This window comes from Lotus japonicus, chromosome 3 (genome assembly GCF_012489685.1).
Source record: "Lotus japonicus ecotype B-129 chromosome 3, LjGifu_v1.2".
NCBI lineage: Eukaryota > Viridiplantae > Streptophyta > Magnoliopsida > Fabales > Fabaceae > Lotus > Lotus japonicus.
The window spans coordinates 24,902,903-24,919,722 of NC_080043.1; the positions used below are offsets into that span (position 1 = coordinate 24,902,903).

General features: G+C 34.8%; 2 protein-coding genes across 3 annotated transcripts; one reads left to right on the plus strand and one right to left on the minus strand.

The window, feature by feature from the left end:
* The first annotated feature begins 1,709 nt into the window (after positions 1–1,709).
* LOC130743818 (protein HAIKU1-like) lies at positions 1,710–4,636 on the plus strand. The gene is made up of 2 exons (XM_057596043.1): positions 1,710–2,424; positions 4,311–4,636. The coding sequence occupies exons 1-2, from the start codon at positions 1,710–1,712 to the stop codon at positions 4,634–4,636; spliced, it is 1,041 nt and encodes a 346-aa protein (XP_057452026.1).
* Positions 4,637–7,197: 2,561 nt separating this feature from the next.
* Positions 7,198–13,823, minus strand: LOC130749051 (uncharacterized). 2 transcript variants are annotated; one of them, XM_057602329.1, is made up of 10 exons: positions 13,660–13,823; positions 12,117–12,257; positions 11,870–11,935; positions 11,651–11,756; positions 11,261–11,303; positions 9,552–9,624; positions 9,101–9,188; positions 8,393–8,449; positions 8,227–8,305; positions 7,198–7,590 (listed from the first exon to the last, which is right to left on the minus strand). In XM_057602329.1, exons 2-10 carry the CDS (start codon positions 12,185–12,187, stop codon positions 7,577–7,579), a joined length of 597 nt encoding a protein of 198 aa, XP_057458312.1. In that variant the 5' UTR covers positions 12,188–12,257; positions 13,660–13,823; the 3' UTR covers positions 7,198–7,576. The 2 variants fall into 2 exon arrangements, with proteins under 2 accessions (XP_057458312.1, XP_057458311.1); XM_057602328.1 differs by having other exon boundaries at positions 12,117–12,244; positions 13,660–13,822.
* Positions 13,824–16,820: the final 2,997 nt, after the last annotated feature.

Sequence of the window (16,820 nt, forward strand, 5' to 3'; positions counted from 1 at the left end):
CTATTTAGTCATATCTCTAGTTAATATGGAACCTAAAGACACTATCTCGCGCTTGGGGTCGAACGTTTAAATCTTGTGGTTTTCAAGACTAGACATTTACATATGACACGTATAGGAGTGATCTCTCACAAACGATCTAAAATAAGTTATGTCTCTATTTTTTGGTTTCACAATGTATCCTCACAACCGATATCCATGAGACTAATCTCTCGAGACTCGGAGATCGATCACATTAAGTGGGTTAGCAAATGGTTCTCCTTATGCAACGCCTAAGAATCAAACCCTCGACTAGATGCTTAAGGAGACCAACTATACCAGTTATGTTACACTTAGTTAGTTAGTAGGGATAGAAGTAGGTCAGACTGTCGATAGGGGCCTATAGCCTAGCCAACATCAGGCACATGACAAGCCAGGCTAAATTAATAAGACAAGACCAATGCTTTTTGCAAAGTCTATGTAGTTAAAAAAATTAGGCTTAGGCCACTTAGAAAACCTTGTAAGCCTAACAGGGCGGTCTATTTAAAAAAATAAATCTATTTTATAATTTTTATATTGAATTTCTATTATTCTATTATAATATCTAAGAATAATATACATATTGACTTATTTATATGTTTAAACATACTATACTATATAATTATTTAACCATATAAACCTCTATAGATAGAGACAATGACATATTTACTTTTACTTATACGATATAATGATATTATAATATTTTTTTCCTAGTTGGCTATATGTTTGTTGACAAGTTTACAAATGGATTTGTTGGTATACTTGAATGTCATATGATAAATCAGGGTTTCAAATAGGCTATCAGGCCAAGACAGACTTTCAATAGATCAAGACTCAAGTTGGAAAAAAAATTCTATGACAAATAATAAGCCAGACTCAAGCCTTAAATTTTTTAAATAGGTCATACCTATTTGAGCAAATTCTGTAGCATATTTCCACCCCTATCGATTAGGGTATATCTTTGTGGTACCATATTAAAACTTGCAATAAGGAATAAAAACAATGGTCAAACTCTAAAAATAAATATAAATCATTATTATAATAATAATATACACATAATTTAATATTTTATATTATATTCTTAAATAATATTATATTCATAAATATTATATTATATTTTATTATATATATAAAATATATTAAATATTATTTAACTTTTTGACCAATTTATTATCTTTAAAAGTATGTTCTTCGCTGATGACCACTTCAATTAAATTACTCATCTGTCCCAGCTGATTCGCCCAGAACTACTATAAAATGAAATAATATTTTCTACTTTCTTCAGTGTTTTCTGTTATTCTTCTTTTTGCTTCCCTTCATTCCATTGTTGATTCCTATTCTTAAAATCTCATTGCTAAAGCTCCGAGCAATGTTTCGATCTTTTTGTTAGTCCATCTTCAAGTGTCTTTTTTGTTTGGAACTCATTCTTCCTCATTTGACTTGGTTTGTGGTTATATTCTCTATGATGAAAACAATGGGTTATTTTCTTGATATTCTTCTAACTTGAACTTGGAGTCTTTCTTTTGTGTTTGTCACTGGTTTAAAATTCCTTTAACTTTGGGAAATTTTGGAGTTCTGGGTAAATTAAGCTGATTTGTGTGATTAGTGGTGTTCTCATCTATTTTGAAATTCTTTAGGTGTTTTTGTCAAAAATTCCAAAGTGTATATTTCAGTGTCTGTGTTTGGCAAAAAAAATGGAGAGTTCAAAAAGTAAGAATAGTGACAATCTGGGTGTGAACATAATGGGTAAGAACATTAGAAAAGGTCATATACATGAAAATAACTATGATATGTTCCTTTCTTCTAGAGGGCGTCAACAAGACGATTTCATTTACAACATTAGGAAAGAAGATTTTATGGACTTTGTTCAGATGCACACTGGATCACAAAATACGCGGTTAAACAAGATGAGACCTCCACCATTGATCCATGTCCAGAAGCCACCAATATTGGCAACTTCTTCCCCACTTCTCGACAATAACAATGTTGTGTTGCAAAGACCTCCACTATATAGACAGGCGTCATCAAGTCTATTAAAACCAGTGAGTCCAAGAAACACCATATATGGTAATGCAGTTGAGTCACCTACATCTGCCTACATAAGATACTTGGGAAACTCAGATGTTGGTTCATGGGGTATTCAAGCACATACTCATTCACAAACTTACCCTCCACCTGTGCCCACTACGAGTGTTGCAGCTACCCATTCACATGTGCCTACTATAAGTATTGCAACTGATACACATATGTCTGCTATGAATCTCCAATCTCCCCAGTCTAGTGATCCACTGTTATCACCAGAAATGCAGTTTCCATCTTCTTACACAGATTCCCCTTTATCTCCAATTTTACCAACATGGTATCCTGAGCTTATATTTTCTCCTGGACAATTCCCACCATCTCCTTCAGGTTTTCCTCCCATCGCAAGTCCTAAAAGAGGAGATCAGTAACCTTGTCATTTGAGTCTCTTGATCACAACACAAGGGTGTTCACTCTTCCAAATAAACTAGTGTTCCTTTTCTTAGGAGTGTATTTTTCACATTTGCATGTAAAGTATAAACAAGTTGGAATGTCTTTTTGGTTAAGTCTTCATTTCTTGTTATCGTACGTATGTTTCTCTTTTGTTGATGACCACAATGGATGAGATTCTCTTACTTTTACAACTAAGACTTTATACAAAATTTGTTATGTACTGCTCTCTTGTAAGATAATAATTCTACATAAGAAAATAAAATTTGTTTCCTAGTCTATTGATGTATTTATGGAATATAATTTAAAGTAGAGATGACTCAGGAAAAGAAAATTATATAAGTCATGAATAAAGTTAAGCGAGTAAGATCTACGGTTACAGTACATATGTGTAAATATAGAGAGATGAGGGATCAACTTAGACAAGTGTAAGACTTAAGTAATAATAACTTTTAGAAAATGTTTTCTTAATTCAACTGTTGAATCATAAATATATATATATATATATATATATATATATATATATATCATCCTCATCATTTGTGTCCATTTTTAAACGGGACACACCACTAGCAATGTGTAATTTCATAAACAAATTTAGATAATAGATAATTAATATAGCATAAAACTTAAGAATAGATAAATTCATATCATGAATTTCAAATGGAGTAATTATAGAAGTAAATTTTACAAAGGTTCATTCTCAATACTTGATTGAATTTAATAAAGTAACACAACGAAGATATGAAGTAATTTAACAATGAAAATGCGGGACATACGGGTTTTAATATATTCATATAGGTTGCGTTTTTAATATGCTCATATAGTCAAATGCTCTCTTGTTCCCTTAAATTGCGCCCATCTCTTCTATTATTTCAAAATATGCACTCTCCTCCTAATAGAGAAACTTAAATTACGTAGACTCATCTCCCCATTTATTCAAACTTAAACATCACTCCCTTGAGTGTTAAAACATATTAAACTTAAGTTCATTACAAATAGTCTTTTTATGTGTATTTATTTCCTCTATTTGTGATCCTATAATCATTATTATTAGGTTTATCTTGGGTTAAAATATCCTTCAATGATAGCTCAAGTGATAAGAGTTAGGGGACATATGAGTTGGATGGGTCGGGGAAGGTTCAGAGATCAATCTCTGAAGGGTGCAATTTATCTTTCTGATGTACCAAAAAAACATTGGGTTAAAATATTTATTGTCCCTAAAATATAATGAATTATTGGTATGAATCCCTGAACTAAGGAAATATTCAGGATTTCATCCCTCCATCCATTTGAGCAATGATGTGTTTTAATTGCGTGTCAGTTTTACATGAAGTGAATACTTTTAAACTACAAAAAAGTTGGGTCAAACACTACCCAAATCTAAAATTTTGAAAGGCACTCAAACCCTACTAACCTTCCATTTTTCTTCTTTCTCATCTCATTCTCAAGAACACTCGAAACCAAACCTTGAACACACTAAGATTCCATAAACCCCATTTCTCATTAACCCTAATCTTCAAAATCAACATCAAGAAGAGAAAGATGTCATCATAGTAAGAGAAACCCAAACACTAAACTAAAACCCAGAAACAAAACAAAGCTCCCCAAGACCTTTCCCCTGCCCCACGACATCTCCCTCTTACCCTATTTACTTCCCCACCATTGTTCTTCACTCCCCCTTCTCTCCCACCTCATTTGGAAACCCCAATGATAAAATCACTATAAATATAATGCCAATAAGCCATAACCATCTCTTTCTTTCAAGTTGAAAACAAGGACAAAAATTCTTGATTTATTCTAATAAAATTATTGTGGCTTCAAAGATAGAGGCAGCCTTCGTGGCGCGGCGACTTCTAGGTGTTGGCTGACTGAAGATCTTAATGACGACGTGGTGGTCCATGGCAGACTCCGGGAAAGCCTTCTGGACCATGACGACGATATTAAATGGGGGTTCACTGGCCGACTCCCTGGATCGCGGTTGTTGATGTTATGGCATTGGAAGTGCATGATATGTGTCCTTGGCTTGGGCTATAGGAAAGGAACAGAGCCATGGTGGATTGTGGTTTCTATTCGGATTGCAAGGTTTGGCCAGGTTATTGTGGATGAGTGTGCATTTTGGCAAAGAAAGAGAGGTCCTATTAGTGGATAGGATTTTGGTTTCATCATTTCATGTGTGGTATAAAATCATGTTATTGAAATTAGGTTTTTTGTTGAATGGGTAATAATATAGGTGTGAGTTGTTGTTCTTGATGATGATTAAGGAGGAAGAAGAAGGAAATTAAGATATGATTTATGTGGAGAAGAAAATTTAACTTTTTTAATTTTTGTCCCTCAATAATCCATGTAAGTGTTTTAAAAAAAAATAAGTATAGCTGAAAATCCATGTCATTGAATATGAATTGCCTATGTGGTTAGGTGAATTTGCGTACACATCTGCCATCAAATGAGTGGAGGAAAGAAAAACCGACTATGGAAAGAGATTTATTTCGATGAAGAATGATTTCAAGACCAAAAGCATATATATTTTCATACTATTCTACACTGAAAAAGAATTCCAGCTATTAACTATAGAACACTTTTTAAGATTAATTAAATATTTAGAATGATGTTCAGAAGTCAATAAAATTAATATTTAAAGGTTTAAATTTATTTTAAAATAATGAAACTGTTTAAAATTAATTAATCATGACATACATTGTTATAAAGAAAAGAAAAGAAAATTAGACTCATTCACACCCATCAAAACCATTAAAACTTAAAGGCTTAAAAGCATTTTATGCCCCCTAATGTATTAAGTTTGTGCAAAAGTTGCCCCTACTCTTTTTTCGTCTACGTTTGTACCCTCCATGTTTCCAAAAAGTGTAGTGAATGCCCATCTATCACTTTTAGGGGTGAACATGGGCCGGGTAAATCCAATGAACCCGCCCAACCCAATCCGATCCAATAGAAAAAATGCGGGTTGGATCGGGCAATGGGGTTAGTTTGATGGATTTTACTACAACCCAACCAAGTTCGGATCGGATTTCGGATTCAGTTCAAATCCATCCAACCCAACCAAGAATCCATGCATATAATAATAATTTTTATAATTTTACTCATACTTGGAGTGCTAGTGTCAGAGTGATGACTTTTTGAAACTTTGAGACTTAAGTATTTATAGTTATTTGTCATATTTGAACTTAGAGTATTTGTTCGTAGTTATTTGTTACATGTTTATATATAGTTATTTGGCATGTCGAAGACATCTAAGTTCTAAGTGTCATGGCATGACATTTAGTGTTGTTTTTCACTTTTTAGATACTATTTATATTAGATTGTTTTATGTCATTTGGTAATGAAGTTTTATGTTTTTATGATATTTGACTATATGTCATTTATGTAGTATTATTTCTATAACTTTTTGTGTCTTTTTCATGCTATTTAGTATTATAACATATTTAGTATTTTTTATAACTTTTTCTGAATTTATAATAATTTTTGCAAGATTTTTTAATATTTCAGATATATTATTATTTTAATATAATGACCCAATAAATTCATCCAACCCAATCCAAACTTCGTCGGGTTGGTTCGGATCGGGTCCGAAGAAGAAATTTGTGAAATCCAACCCAGACAATTTTGATCGGTTCGGATTTTATTTTGACCAAAATCCATCCAACCCAACCCATGTGCACCCCTAGTCACTTTGACATTAAAAAATGGACAGCGTGGTCATTAAATGTCATGTCAGCGTCCTACGTGGGGCGCGACACATCATCAAATAAAAATCAGAACTTTAAAAAATGGGTGGGTGGATTCAAACCCATGACCTTTTTATTAGCAAAACACACACCTTACTAGTTGAGCTACACAATCAATTAGTAATATAACAAAATAGTTTTATTTATATCATGTTTATTTATCAAAATGCAATAAACATAAACCTAGATAATTCTCATTATCTTCATCTGCATCCAAACATCATATCCAGAAAAAGGAAAATCATAATCACCAATTCCCTAGAACCTTCATCTCCTCCATCCCATCCCCAAATTAAACTAGTGTTCTTCATCTTCTTCTAATTGTTGTTGTTTAGTCTTGGAGCCTATTGAAGAAATAAAAATGAGTTTTAAAACTTCTCGCATTACAGAGTCCAAAGTTTATAGAAGAAAAAAAAATGGATTAAGCATTGTAACGTTTGAAGACAAGTAGTGAGTTAATGCAATGAGTTTTTTGGATGTTTATGTTGCTATAAGGTATAAGTAAACAAAAGAAGATCAAGAAATTAAATCATAAGAAAAGTTAACAAAGTTGAGTAGTAGTAAGTAAAATTGTAAAGCCAAGGGGGCATTTATTATTGTGTGGGGGCATTTACATATTTATATTTTAGTTTTATAGAATAGTATGAACAAATATTGAAAATGTGGTGGGGGCAAATGCCCCATTCCCTTCCTAAGTACATCCATCCCTGGCCGACGCCAACAACGATGACTAATCCCTTGGCCACATGTGCTAGCACTATGATAAACAGCTGACAGCTGGGCACAAGATATGCTCCATTACCATAGGCGAGGTTCAAACCCCATACCTCATGGTTAAGAGACAATGTGAGCGACCACCACATCACATCTCGTAGTTAATGAACTCGTGCAAAGCGTACGCACAGTGACTAATTTACACATTAGAATTTTTTTTTTGTTGATGTACTAACCTTCGATTTAAAAAAATAAATTTGGTGAAATTTAATTCTGTAATTTCCAATTCAGGGCTTCTGAAACGTGAAGCATGATCACAATGTGATTTAGAATATTTCCGATTCAAGGAAAACAAACTTGTTTCTCTTTCAGGGAAAAAGAATGTATCGTTTCCAGATATCTATATGACTAGAACTATTAAAGTACCACTGTAGTTTGAGGCAACACGAGGAAGAGACAATTTTACAGCATCCAAATCTACGAGTTACACCATTGAAAAGTTGCTTACTGTTCATCGTCGAGCTTCCATCAGAGACATTCAGCCAGCAAAATGACCAAACAAGCACGGCATTGTAGCAGGGTTTCATAAGTGTCAACATTATGGATCGATGCACAGCTTTACCAGTGTCTTTGTATCAAATTCTGGGTGCTGCATTAAGAATCATAGGTGTATCAGTTCAGTGCCAGGGAAAACAAAAAGTAAAAGACTTGTGAATAAAGAAAGAACAAGCATAGTCTAATACTGCTAATTGAGGATTAATGGGTTCATGACTATCTGATGAGGCACTTGACTTAACAACTAAAAAATTACATATTATTTGGAATGAATTCACTAAGGTGCATTAAGAAAAACAATGTTTGGCTATATCGTAAAATTTGACTTTTTAAAGTTCAAATCAGTTGAATTTTGCTTCATTTTAATGTGACCACTTAGGATCTGTACTTCTATTACTAAAGGGGGACCAAACTGACCAGGGTTTTTCACATCGACCAAAAGTTGTTCATATCATCCCTTTTCTCATGAATTCAAGCAGAACACTCGAATTTAGTATTTTCTATTTATTAATTATTACAACAAAACAGCCTGGGAGCTGATGAGGTAAACTGAATGAATCTTAGCTTTTTCTATTTATTACAATATAAGATCCCTCAGTCTAATTAACTAAGCTCAAATCCACAGTTAGTGGTTAGCTATAACCTATAAATATGTTTTCTTGGCTATCAACCTTGACAGCAAATAGATGAGACTACGAGAGTATTACGGCATATAATACAGAGTAATTACCTCCACCAATTGTTGCTTCAGGCAACCGCTCAATTGAGTACTTGTGTTTGGTGATGTACATTATTGGCACACCAGGAATCTGCAATACAGAAATCCAGATTATGGGTCATGTATCCAGGTCCAATAGCAAAACAATCAAAGATGGAGAAATGATTAGTGGCTTTACCTTCCGGATCCTTCTCTTCAAGTCCCGATCACATGTTGCAACAATGTAGCACTTATGCTGCATTCAAGAAATTGGTTAGTGCAAGTAAACTGCAAAAAATAAAATAAAATAAGCAGCAGATGTGTTATAGTTACATAACTTTTATTTGGAACTATTTCTAGTAGAAGTGTTCACTTAAATGAATATACACTGCAAAGGCCAAGAATTTGGAAAATGATGCTCACAAATACCGAGAATGAAGCAAATAATACTCAATCATATCCAATTATGAATTCAAAATTGGAAAAAACTTGCGCAATTTTTCAAAGTTCAAAATGACAAGGAACATAGGGCAGAGGGAAAGGAACTCCCAAATGTAAGTATCCCGAAATTCTATAAATTCAATTTCCATCGGACAATAGCAACAGAAATGAGTTTACAGATCTAGAAAACCATATGAAACTAAGAGATTTAAAAGATCCCAGGCCAACAAAATAGGAAACAAACAGCTGACAACCAAAAAAAAAAGTTATTATTATCGTAGAAGGATCTTGCCTTCATTATTGAACAAAACAAAAATGTGAATATGTTTTCCTTTTCTCAAAGATATCAAGACATGCGGGGTAAATAAATAATTTTTATCCAGCCAAAAAAAGACAAATTAATCTTAATAATCAAGGTGATCCAACATGTTTCTGAACATTTAACAGATGCTTAAATTACACTGACCTGAGTAACTCTCTCAACAAGGCAGTCATCAGCATAGGTCCCTTTATGAGTACATAGTATTCTCTCAAATCGAGGATCTTTCGCAATCCTGTCATGTATAAAAAAGATAAATTATCAGGAAGCTGAAACTGGAAAAGTATGATTTCTTACCTAAACAAAAATCCATGGTATTCAAAGCAAAATAAAGTCAGGGAGTCCAGCAATTTGGTTTGTCCTATATCAGTCATTTAAAGAGAATGTTTTGCCCTTTGTGATTAAATCCACTTGTACGTGAAAATTAGGGATTTTAGCATAGAAATAAAATATCTCAAACATAAATCCAATTGATAATGCACATACTGAAGCAGAAATTTCACCAAAAGTATTGTTAAGCCTTGATATTTTACATGCATATCCCAAGTGTGTGAAAATAAAGAGCAATGATAATTAAGAAGCATGAAAGAATGTGTACCTTAAAGCTACACGATATTTCTGTCCTAACTTCTCAAGTTCTGCCATCACACAGTCTGTGATACAAGGGGTACCTGAAAATCCAAAGCGTCAACAGAACAAGAGTAAGAATAGAGTATGTGATGTTTTATTCAAATATAATTTTTTTTAATCTTGAAAAGGTTATCATATAAGATCTAAAACCTGATAGGAATCTGTTGGGTATCTGCTACTTAAAAGTTTATTAGGATAGTATAAAAGGAGAAATAAGGATGACTGGGTGAGTAATACTCAATACTCAATAGCCATATTAAATATAGTAAATAGGAAAGAATAATTAAAGATACTATCAAATATAGTAACTAGGAGAGAAGAATCAAAGATATTATTAAATATAGCATCTATGCAAAAACAGGATGACATCAGGGATGGATGCAATAGAACATAACATCACAGCACTCGAGGCGAGGATGGAACGTGACAAGGGAAGTGACCCAATCCCTTCTCGTGTTAGCATAGGGGGAGATGAAGAGAAAGTGGTCTTGGATGTAAATAGGTAACAGAGGAGCCCAAAATATATTTTCTATCATTCGATGGTTCGAGGTACAGGGAGAGGAGGGCTATGTGCGAACAATACTTCATGCTTGAAGAAGTGCCCAATAATCAGAAAGTGAACCTGTTGATGGGCCATGGAGAGTGGAGACAAAGGCTGGCACTTGGCAGAGACGTTATGCAGCACGAATGGATAAAGAAAATCTGAATTCGAGATAGATTCTTTATGATGCTGAAAGTCAATTCGGCAACTGTGACTATAATGACCCACTATTAGAGCTATCATAGTTATCGATCGCGGCGCTACTGAAGCCGTCGCGCCGCAAATCGCGGCCAGATCGCGGCGCCACAAGAAGAAGATAAGGTGAAGTTGTGGAAAAACCTAAATTGCCCTTGAAATTTTATAATTAGGTTAAACTTTGAGGGCATTTTTGGGATTTCATCATAAATAAATGAAACGCGTGTTTCATCTGTCACTATTCATCTTCTTCTTCTGCGACCAGAACCCATGGCCACTGTGCGATCTCCTTCAGCCACCTTCGATCAGCACCCATGGCCACCTCCCGACCTCCGACAAGCACCGTCCAACTTCCGGTGAACTCTGTGCGGTGACTTTCAGCCTATCTCCGGCGACCAGTGCCCCTGTTTCCCTTGGGCCTCTGTTCTGCTCTGTTTTTTTTTCTATTCCTCTATTTTTCTTTCCTTTCTTTTCCTCTTTAATTTTCTACTATTAATTATATAAAATTATATATGAAAAATCAAAATAGCGGCCATCCCGCTATCCCACTTTTGGGGTCCGCCGCTATCCGGGATTGACTACTATGAGAGCTATTAAGTGTGAAACGAACATGTACTTTAAAGGAACGTTTGGAGGGTTTTGATGAATTACTAGCAAGAACTTCTTCAAAGATTCTATGGCTTTAAGTATTTTTTATGTCCCTTGGAGAAATCAGTGAGGTTACACAAACCTCAGTCAGTGCAGGAACCTACTAGAGTTGCAAGATTGAGACGTAAGGGTAAGGAGGGGCAAACCCTTCAGGATCTGCATTGTTGTAAGCAGGGAAGATTTTCCCTATTCTTTCTAATAAAATAACAGGTTCCTATCTGAATCCTAACATTCAACTAAAATTAAACAAGAAATTCATAAACCAACACATGAAACCATCTGTTTAAACTCACATTTCGCATATAAGCAGTCCATCATTCCCTTCTCCAGATCCAACTGCATAAACATGGCCAAAGAATCATGTGAGCAACCAACCAAAAAAAGAGGATGTCACTCGTATGATTCTAATGAGATCAACTACACACTATAATGCTTTAATTGTTTCAAATTTGTAGTGAAGACTGAACTTTCGATTTATCATTTCAATCCATTGAGGAAAAGCTCATAAGTCATAAGAACCATATCGATATCATCAAAATACAGTCACAAACATCATCAGCATCATATATTATGAGTTTAACTTTAAACAAACAAACTCCATGAGAAACTACTAGGCATGCAGAACCAGGTAAAATCATATAATACTTCATTAACTTAGTTAAAAGAGGAAAACAAAAACTTACTTTATTCTGGATAGAGAAATTGATGAAGTTGGTATCCACCAGAACACGATAAGGGGGTCCCAATGCAGTATTGTATTGAAAGAAAAGAGCTGAAGAATAACTTGGACTAAACAATGGAAGTTTAAACCATAGATTATTAAAACAAAAAAAGCGATTCGGGAAGCTGATATATTCAAGAGGAATAAGAAGTGAAAGAAAAGGGTGAGAATGAAGGCTTACATGTTTCTGGGTAACTTTTCCTTTAGAAGGTTCTTCTTTTCTGGGTTCAAAACTTCTTCTTTATAGCTGAATGTGACAGAAATTCAGGGAATGAAAATAGAACAAAAAAGGCATACTGGAGGAACAAACATATAAAAACTCACTTTTTAATTGCTTTGGAAGTAACAAGCTTCTTCCTAACCGCAAATTTGGGAATGAAAATAGAACAAAAAAGGCATACTGGAGGAACAAACATATAAAAACTCACTTTTTAATTGCTTTGGAAGTAACAAGCTTCTTCCTAACCGCAAATTTGGGTCCCTTCTTAGCTTTACCCATTGTGGGTAAGAAGAGCTTGTCCCTGCAAAAACTCTAGCACTGCCACTACAGTACCCCCTGTAGGATAACACTGCAATTCAGTACTCAAAACACTGATTGGAGATGAAAAACTCAAAATACAAGAGATGGAGGACAAAATTGAAGAACCAAGGAATTAAAAGCAAGAAACAAACAGCAACACAAGAAGAAAAAACTTCGGCTAAGCAAGTGGAATGGTTCAAGAGGACATGCAATCAGAAATATTACTAAATCAACTTATTTTTACTCTAAAAAGAGAAGCTACATGTCTCATTCTTGAAAATGTTAATTTTCACAGGGTACATCCAATCAGAAGGATTGTGGATTCCTATAAAGAATAATATAACTATAAATAAATGGTGCTAGAACAATAAAAAAATATGTAAATTATGTCCCACGAGTTCTAAAGTAGAAGCCTCAGTTATGTCAATCCTACAAACTTTACGACATTTAATTTGGCTTGAACTCATAAACTAAAGAAGAAATCAATGAGACTTGAACAAAACATAATACAAAATAAAAAAGAAGTCATTGAATGATATAACTATCTAACTGAACAGAGTTAAGCATAATGTATCGCCATCATGGACAGTGAAGCATGAGCTGACCTAAGCAATTTACCATACAAATTTCCGGTAGCCTATGTATTGATAGCCTATTCTTAAGAAATGTACCATATCAACAAAGTATCGATAGCCTACTTCACATGCAACACCTTACTCAAAACTGGAAGCTAAAGAAACTACCAATAGAATTTAAGCGCATTGCAGCAACATGTGTTGTCTAATAGAAGGTGTTGTCTAATACGAGTGTCACTAAAAAGCGACTCATACGAGACAGTTAATTAAAAAAAAGTAATGGCTTAGATTTAACACACTTTTGAAGTACGATTACGATATCACCCTCCTCTCTCCCTCCCTCACCGCCAAGCCCTCCTCTGATCCTCTCTCTTCACCACTCAGCCACCATCACGCCCGAAATTTTTTTTTTAAATACTTAGCTTGATCCAATAAGTTTAAACCCATAAGCATCTCGAATATGTGGAATACATTTATTCCTCCTCCGTTTCATTTCAGTATGTTATTGTCATAATCAGGCCATTCCAATGTACTAATAAAGGTAACCAGCATTCAAAGTTTTAACTACATATTCATGCAAGTCGCAACCGAAGATTACTCAGTGGCAACCTGCTCATATAGCTTGAACTAACAGCATATTATTCAATGATTTAACTACATATTCTAAGCATTGAAGGCTGGTTTAGTGGGATTTTTCCTACATCAATAGCTTGGACTAACAGCAACAAATTAAGTTGTTTGATACATAAGACGATTACCATAAATATACAGCTCAATCAAGCAACAACAAATATACCGAGTTCGAAACCACTCAATGATGCAACAGGATCTCATATAATCAGTGAAGTGAAAGAAAAAAAATTAAGGTGAACTCACCGACTGTGGGAGGGAGAATGGAGATGATGTTGCGGTGGTGGGAGAATAGCGACCGGAGACGAACCGCACAGGTAGCGAGCGAACCAGAGAGACGGAGGTGAAGGCGGCAACAGAGAGTGAAAGAGGAAAAAGCGGGTGATATTAGGGTTTAATGTTTTATTCACCCAATTTTTTTTTGGTAGCGGTAGTTTTAATCGTTAAATCACTCGTGGTCAATTTTATAATTTCTAGTGGTTTTTAAGTTTTAACTGTTATTAAATGTTATTATTTCTCAAATGTACTAAAATCAAATTCGCATATAAATTCAGGGACTAACTTGACTATTAACCATATTTTTTTCTTACAGCTAACTAACTAAGTCGTAGGAAGATGACCGATGAGTTTATGGTAGAGGTCGGTCAATAAGTCACAATAGTTGGAAATTAAACTGTCAACTACTTATTTAGAGCAACTCCAATGGAGGTTGCTTAACCTGGTTGCTTAAAATAAGATGCGTTTCTTATTTTTCTGCTCCATTGGAGCTTGCTGAAGTGGCATTGCTAAAAGCTCAAAGCTAAGCAACGTTCCTTAACTTCTGCCTGGTTTAAAAAATTGTTTTTTCTCTCTCCCTTCAGCAACAGATTCAGTTAAAAGAAGAGGGAAACACAAATCGTTGAAGGAGATGAGGACTGAGGGAGAAATTTATTAAACACAAACAGAAGAAAAAATATAAAAAAAGAAGAAATTTATTACTGAATCTTGACATGAATCGAATAAAAAAAATACACAAAATACACAGTAAAATACATGAATCTGCAATCTGGGTTCGATCTGGCGGCTTGCATGTCTTTAACCTCTGATTCGTGTTAAGAGGAGAGGAAGAGAAGGCTTGCATGTCCGATCTGGCGGCTTCAACCCTTCATCTGGCGGCTCCGATCGGTTTTCAGAGGAGGGAGGCTTCGATCTGGCGGCTTGGTGAAGGAAAACATGGAGGGAGGAGGAAGAGGAGAGGTAGAGGATGGAGAGGTTTCGATCGAGGAGGGAGATTTCGTCGTTTTGAGAGGAGAGGAAGAGGAGGGAGGCTTCGTCGCTTTCAGAGGAGGATTTCTTCGTTGTTTTCGATCTGAGGAAGAGGAAGAGTAAGAGAGAAAGGAATAGGTGGACGCCGTGAGAAAGGGAATTGCGTTGATGGAGGAGAAAGTGAACGGTTGAGGAGTAATTGTGTATTTTCACTATTTTGAGTAGGGTTTTGAAAATGCTGAGTTAATGGGGTGTCGTTTTGACTTGAAATGGGCTAATTTCTCTTTTTTTTTTGTCGTTTTGGTCACTCTTGTGACTGTTGGGCCCAAATAAAAAATATTAATATGAGTCCATTATAAATAACATGCCAATATCAGTTTTTTACACAATTTTTTCACTTCCACACAATTTCTTTGTTCCAAAAAAAATTTTAATATACTATATTGTTATAAATATTAATTAATATTTAAATTTAAATCATGCTTAAGTGGAAAATAAAATATAAATATATGATGTATAGTGGGGTCCAGTTAAAAGTAAAATAAGCAATCGTGCACTGGAGTGAATTCTGCATGAGTTGCTTATGAGTTGCTTAAATCCTATGTGGCAGTCTGGACCCATCAGAATAGCATTTAAGCAACCCAACTAGCAACCATGCATTGGAGTTGCTCTTAGGAGACGAAGTGCTAAACCACTATGTACGTCAATCCGTCTTCTTATCTTTTTTGTAAATTATTGACTAAAACTTCATTTTAATCCTTAAAAATGAAAATTGATGGATCATTTATTAATTAAATTCAGGGGTTCACCAAAAGTAAATTTTATTAATTAATTTTTCAACTTAGAGTTAAACTCGAATATATATGCAACACAAACGATGTATTTAGAAATAGATAGACTAGATTTTCGTAAGCATGGGAACACAAGTACATGTTCAAATGCCAAAAAAATAATTTGTTTGCAGGGACTCTTTGTTTGGACAAGCTAGTAGTATACTAAATATGCTGAGTCAACATGAGTTTTAACAACAATTTTTAGGACCTGTTTGGTATGTTGTATAGTAGCATTGATAGTATTATACCTGATAGGGGTCTGATAAAAATTATACTATACAACGCTTGGTCATACATAGTATAACTTATCATTTCACCTAAATTGGTATAATGATATATTTGGTGGACTATAGTGGTGGTGGTGGTGGTGGCTAGTGGTGGTGGCTTTAGTGATATGGTAGTGGTGGAGGCCGTGGTGAGGGTGATGGTGGAGTTGGTTGTGGTGGTGGTGGTCGCAGTGTTGTAGGCGCACAGTGGCGAAGGGTAGTGGTGGCGGTGGATGGTGGTGATGTTGGCAGTGAAGTTGGTGGTGGTGGCAATGGCGACAGAGGTGGTGATAGCGGTGGGATGGCAATGGCGATAGCGGGGATGGTGGCATGGGTGAGGGTTATGATGGTAGTGGTGGTTGTGACAATAGATTAATAATTTCAAATAACTTATATGTCATAGTCTTAGACTTACCCATCATCTATAGAGTGGATTATGTAATTTATCATTTTAATGTATAAGAGTAGATTAATGCCTAAGCTTATACAATACAATGTTAGCACAAAATGATGGATAAACTCATAATGTATTGTATAAGTTTATACTATCATGCCTAATAAAGCGTACCAAACGCGCTCTTATATTAAGTTTTAAGTATTCTAATTTCTAAACATTAAACTCATTTACCAAGATAATCAAATAGCCTTTAAAGTAGCTTAAACTTATTGCCAAACACAATCTAAAATTTAAAACGGTTGGTTAGTATTCCCTTCCAGCGACATAACATCGGATACAAATATTGCCATCGACTGTTACGTCATTCAGAATTCAATATATCGTTGGCCAATTTTCTCTTCAAATTTCAGGCCTTTGAAGCAAATGTTAATCAGTATTTTTGACATGTAACCTGAATCCTGAGAGCTCGAATTATTCCATTCCACATGAACAATATTTCAAGCATGGAGAAAGAACACAAATGAAGAATAAATCAGAAGGATCTTTGTATTACTTCTGGTTAAAGAATGACTTGTTGGTTGAAGCAATAACCGAAGAAGAGCCTTTGTGACCACATGGTAAATGGATGAAATAGAAAAGTTTTGGGAACAAAAAGGAAAAGAAACA

Bases quoted from the DNA above. Each gene is read 5' to 3' on its own strand.
- LOC130749051 (XM_057602329.1), bottom strand. From the start codon at position 12,187: ATGGGTAAAGCTAAGAAGGGACCCAAATTTGCGGTTAGGAAGAAGCTT. The intron at 8,450-9,100 runs GTCAGTGTAATT...TCTTGAATGCAG, and splicing joins TTGTTGAGAGAGTTACTCAG to CATAAGTGCTACATTGTTGC. The intron at 8,306-8,392 runs GTAAAGCCACTA...TCTGTATTGCAG, and splicing joins TGAAGAGAAGGATCCGGAAG to ATTCCTGGTGTGCCAATAAT.
- LOC130743818 (XM_057596043.1), top strand. From the start codon at position 1,710: ATGGAGAGTTCAAAAAGTAAGAATAGTGACAATCTGGGTGTGAACATA. The intron at 2,425-4,310 runs GTTTTCCTCCCA...GTGGCTTCAAAG, and splicing joins ATTCCCACCATCTCCTTCAG to ATAGAGGCAGCCTTCGTGGC.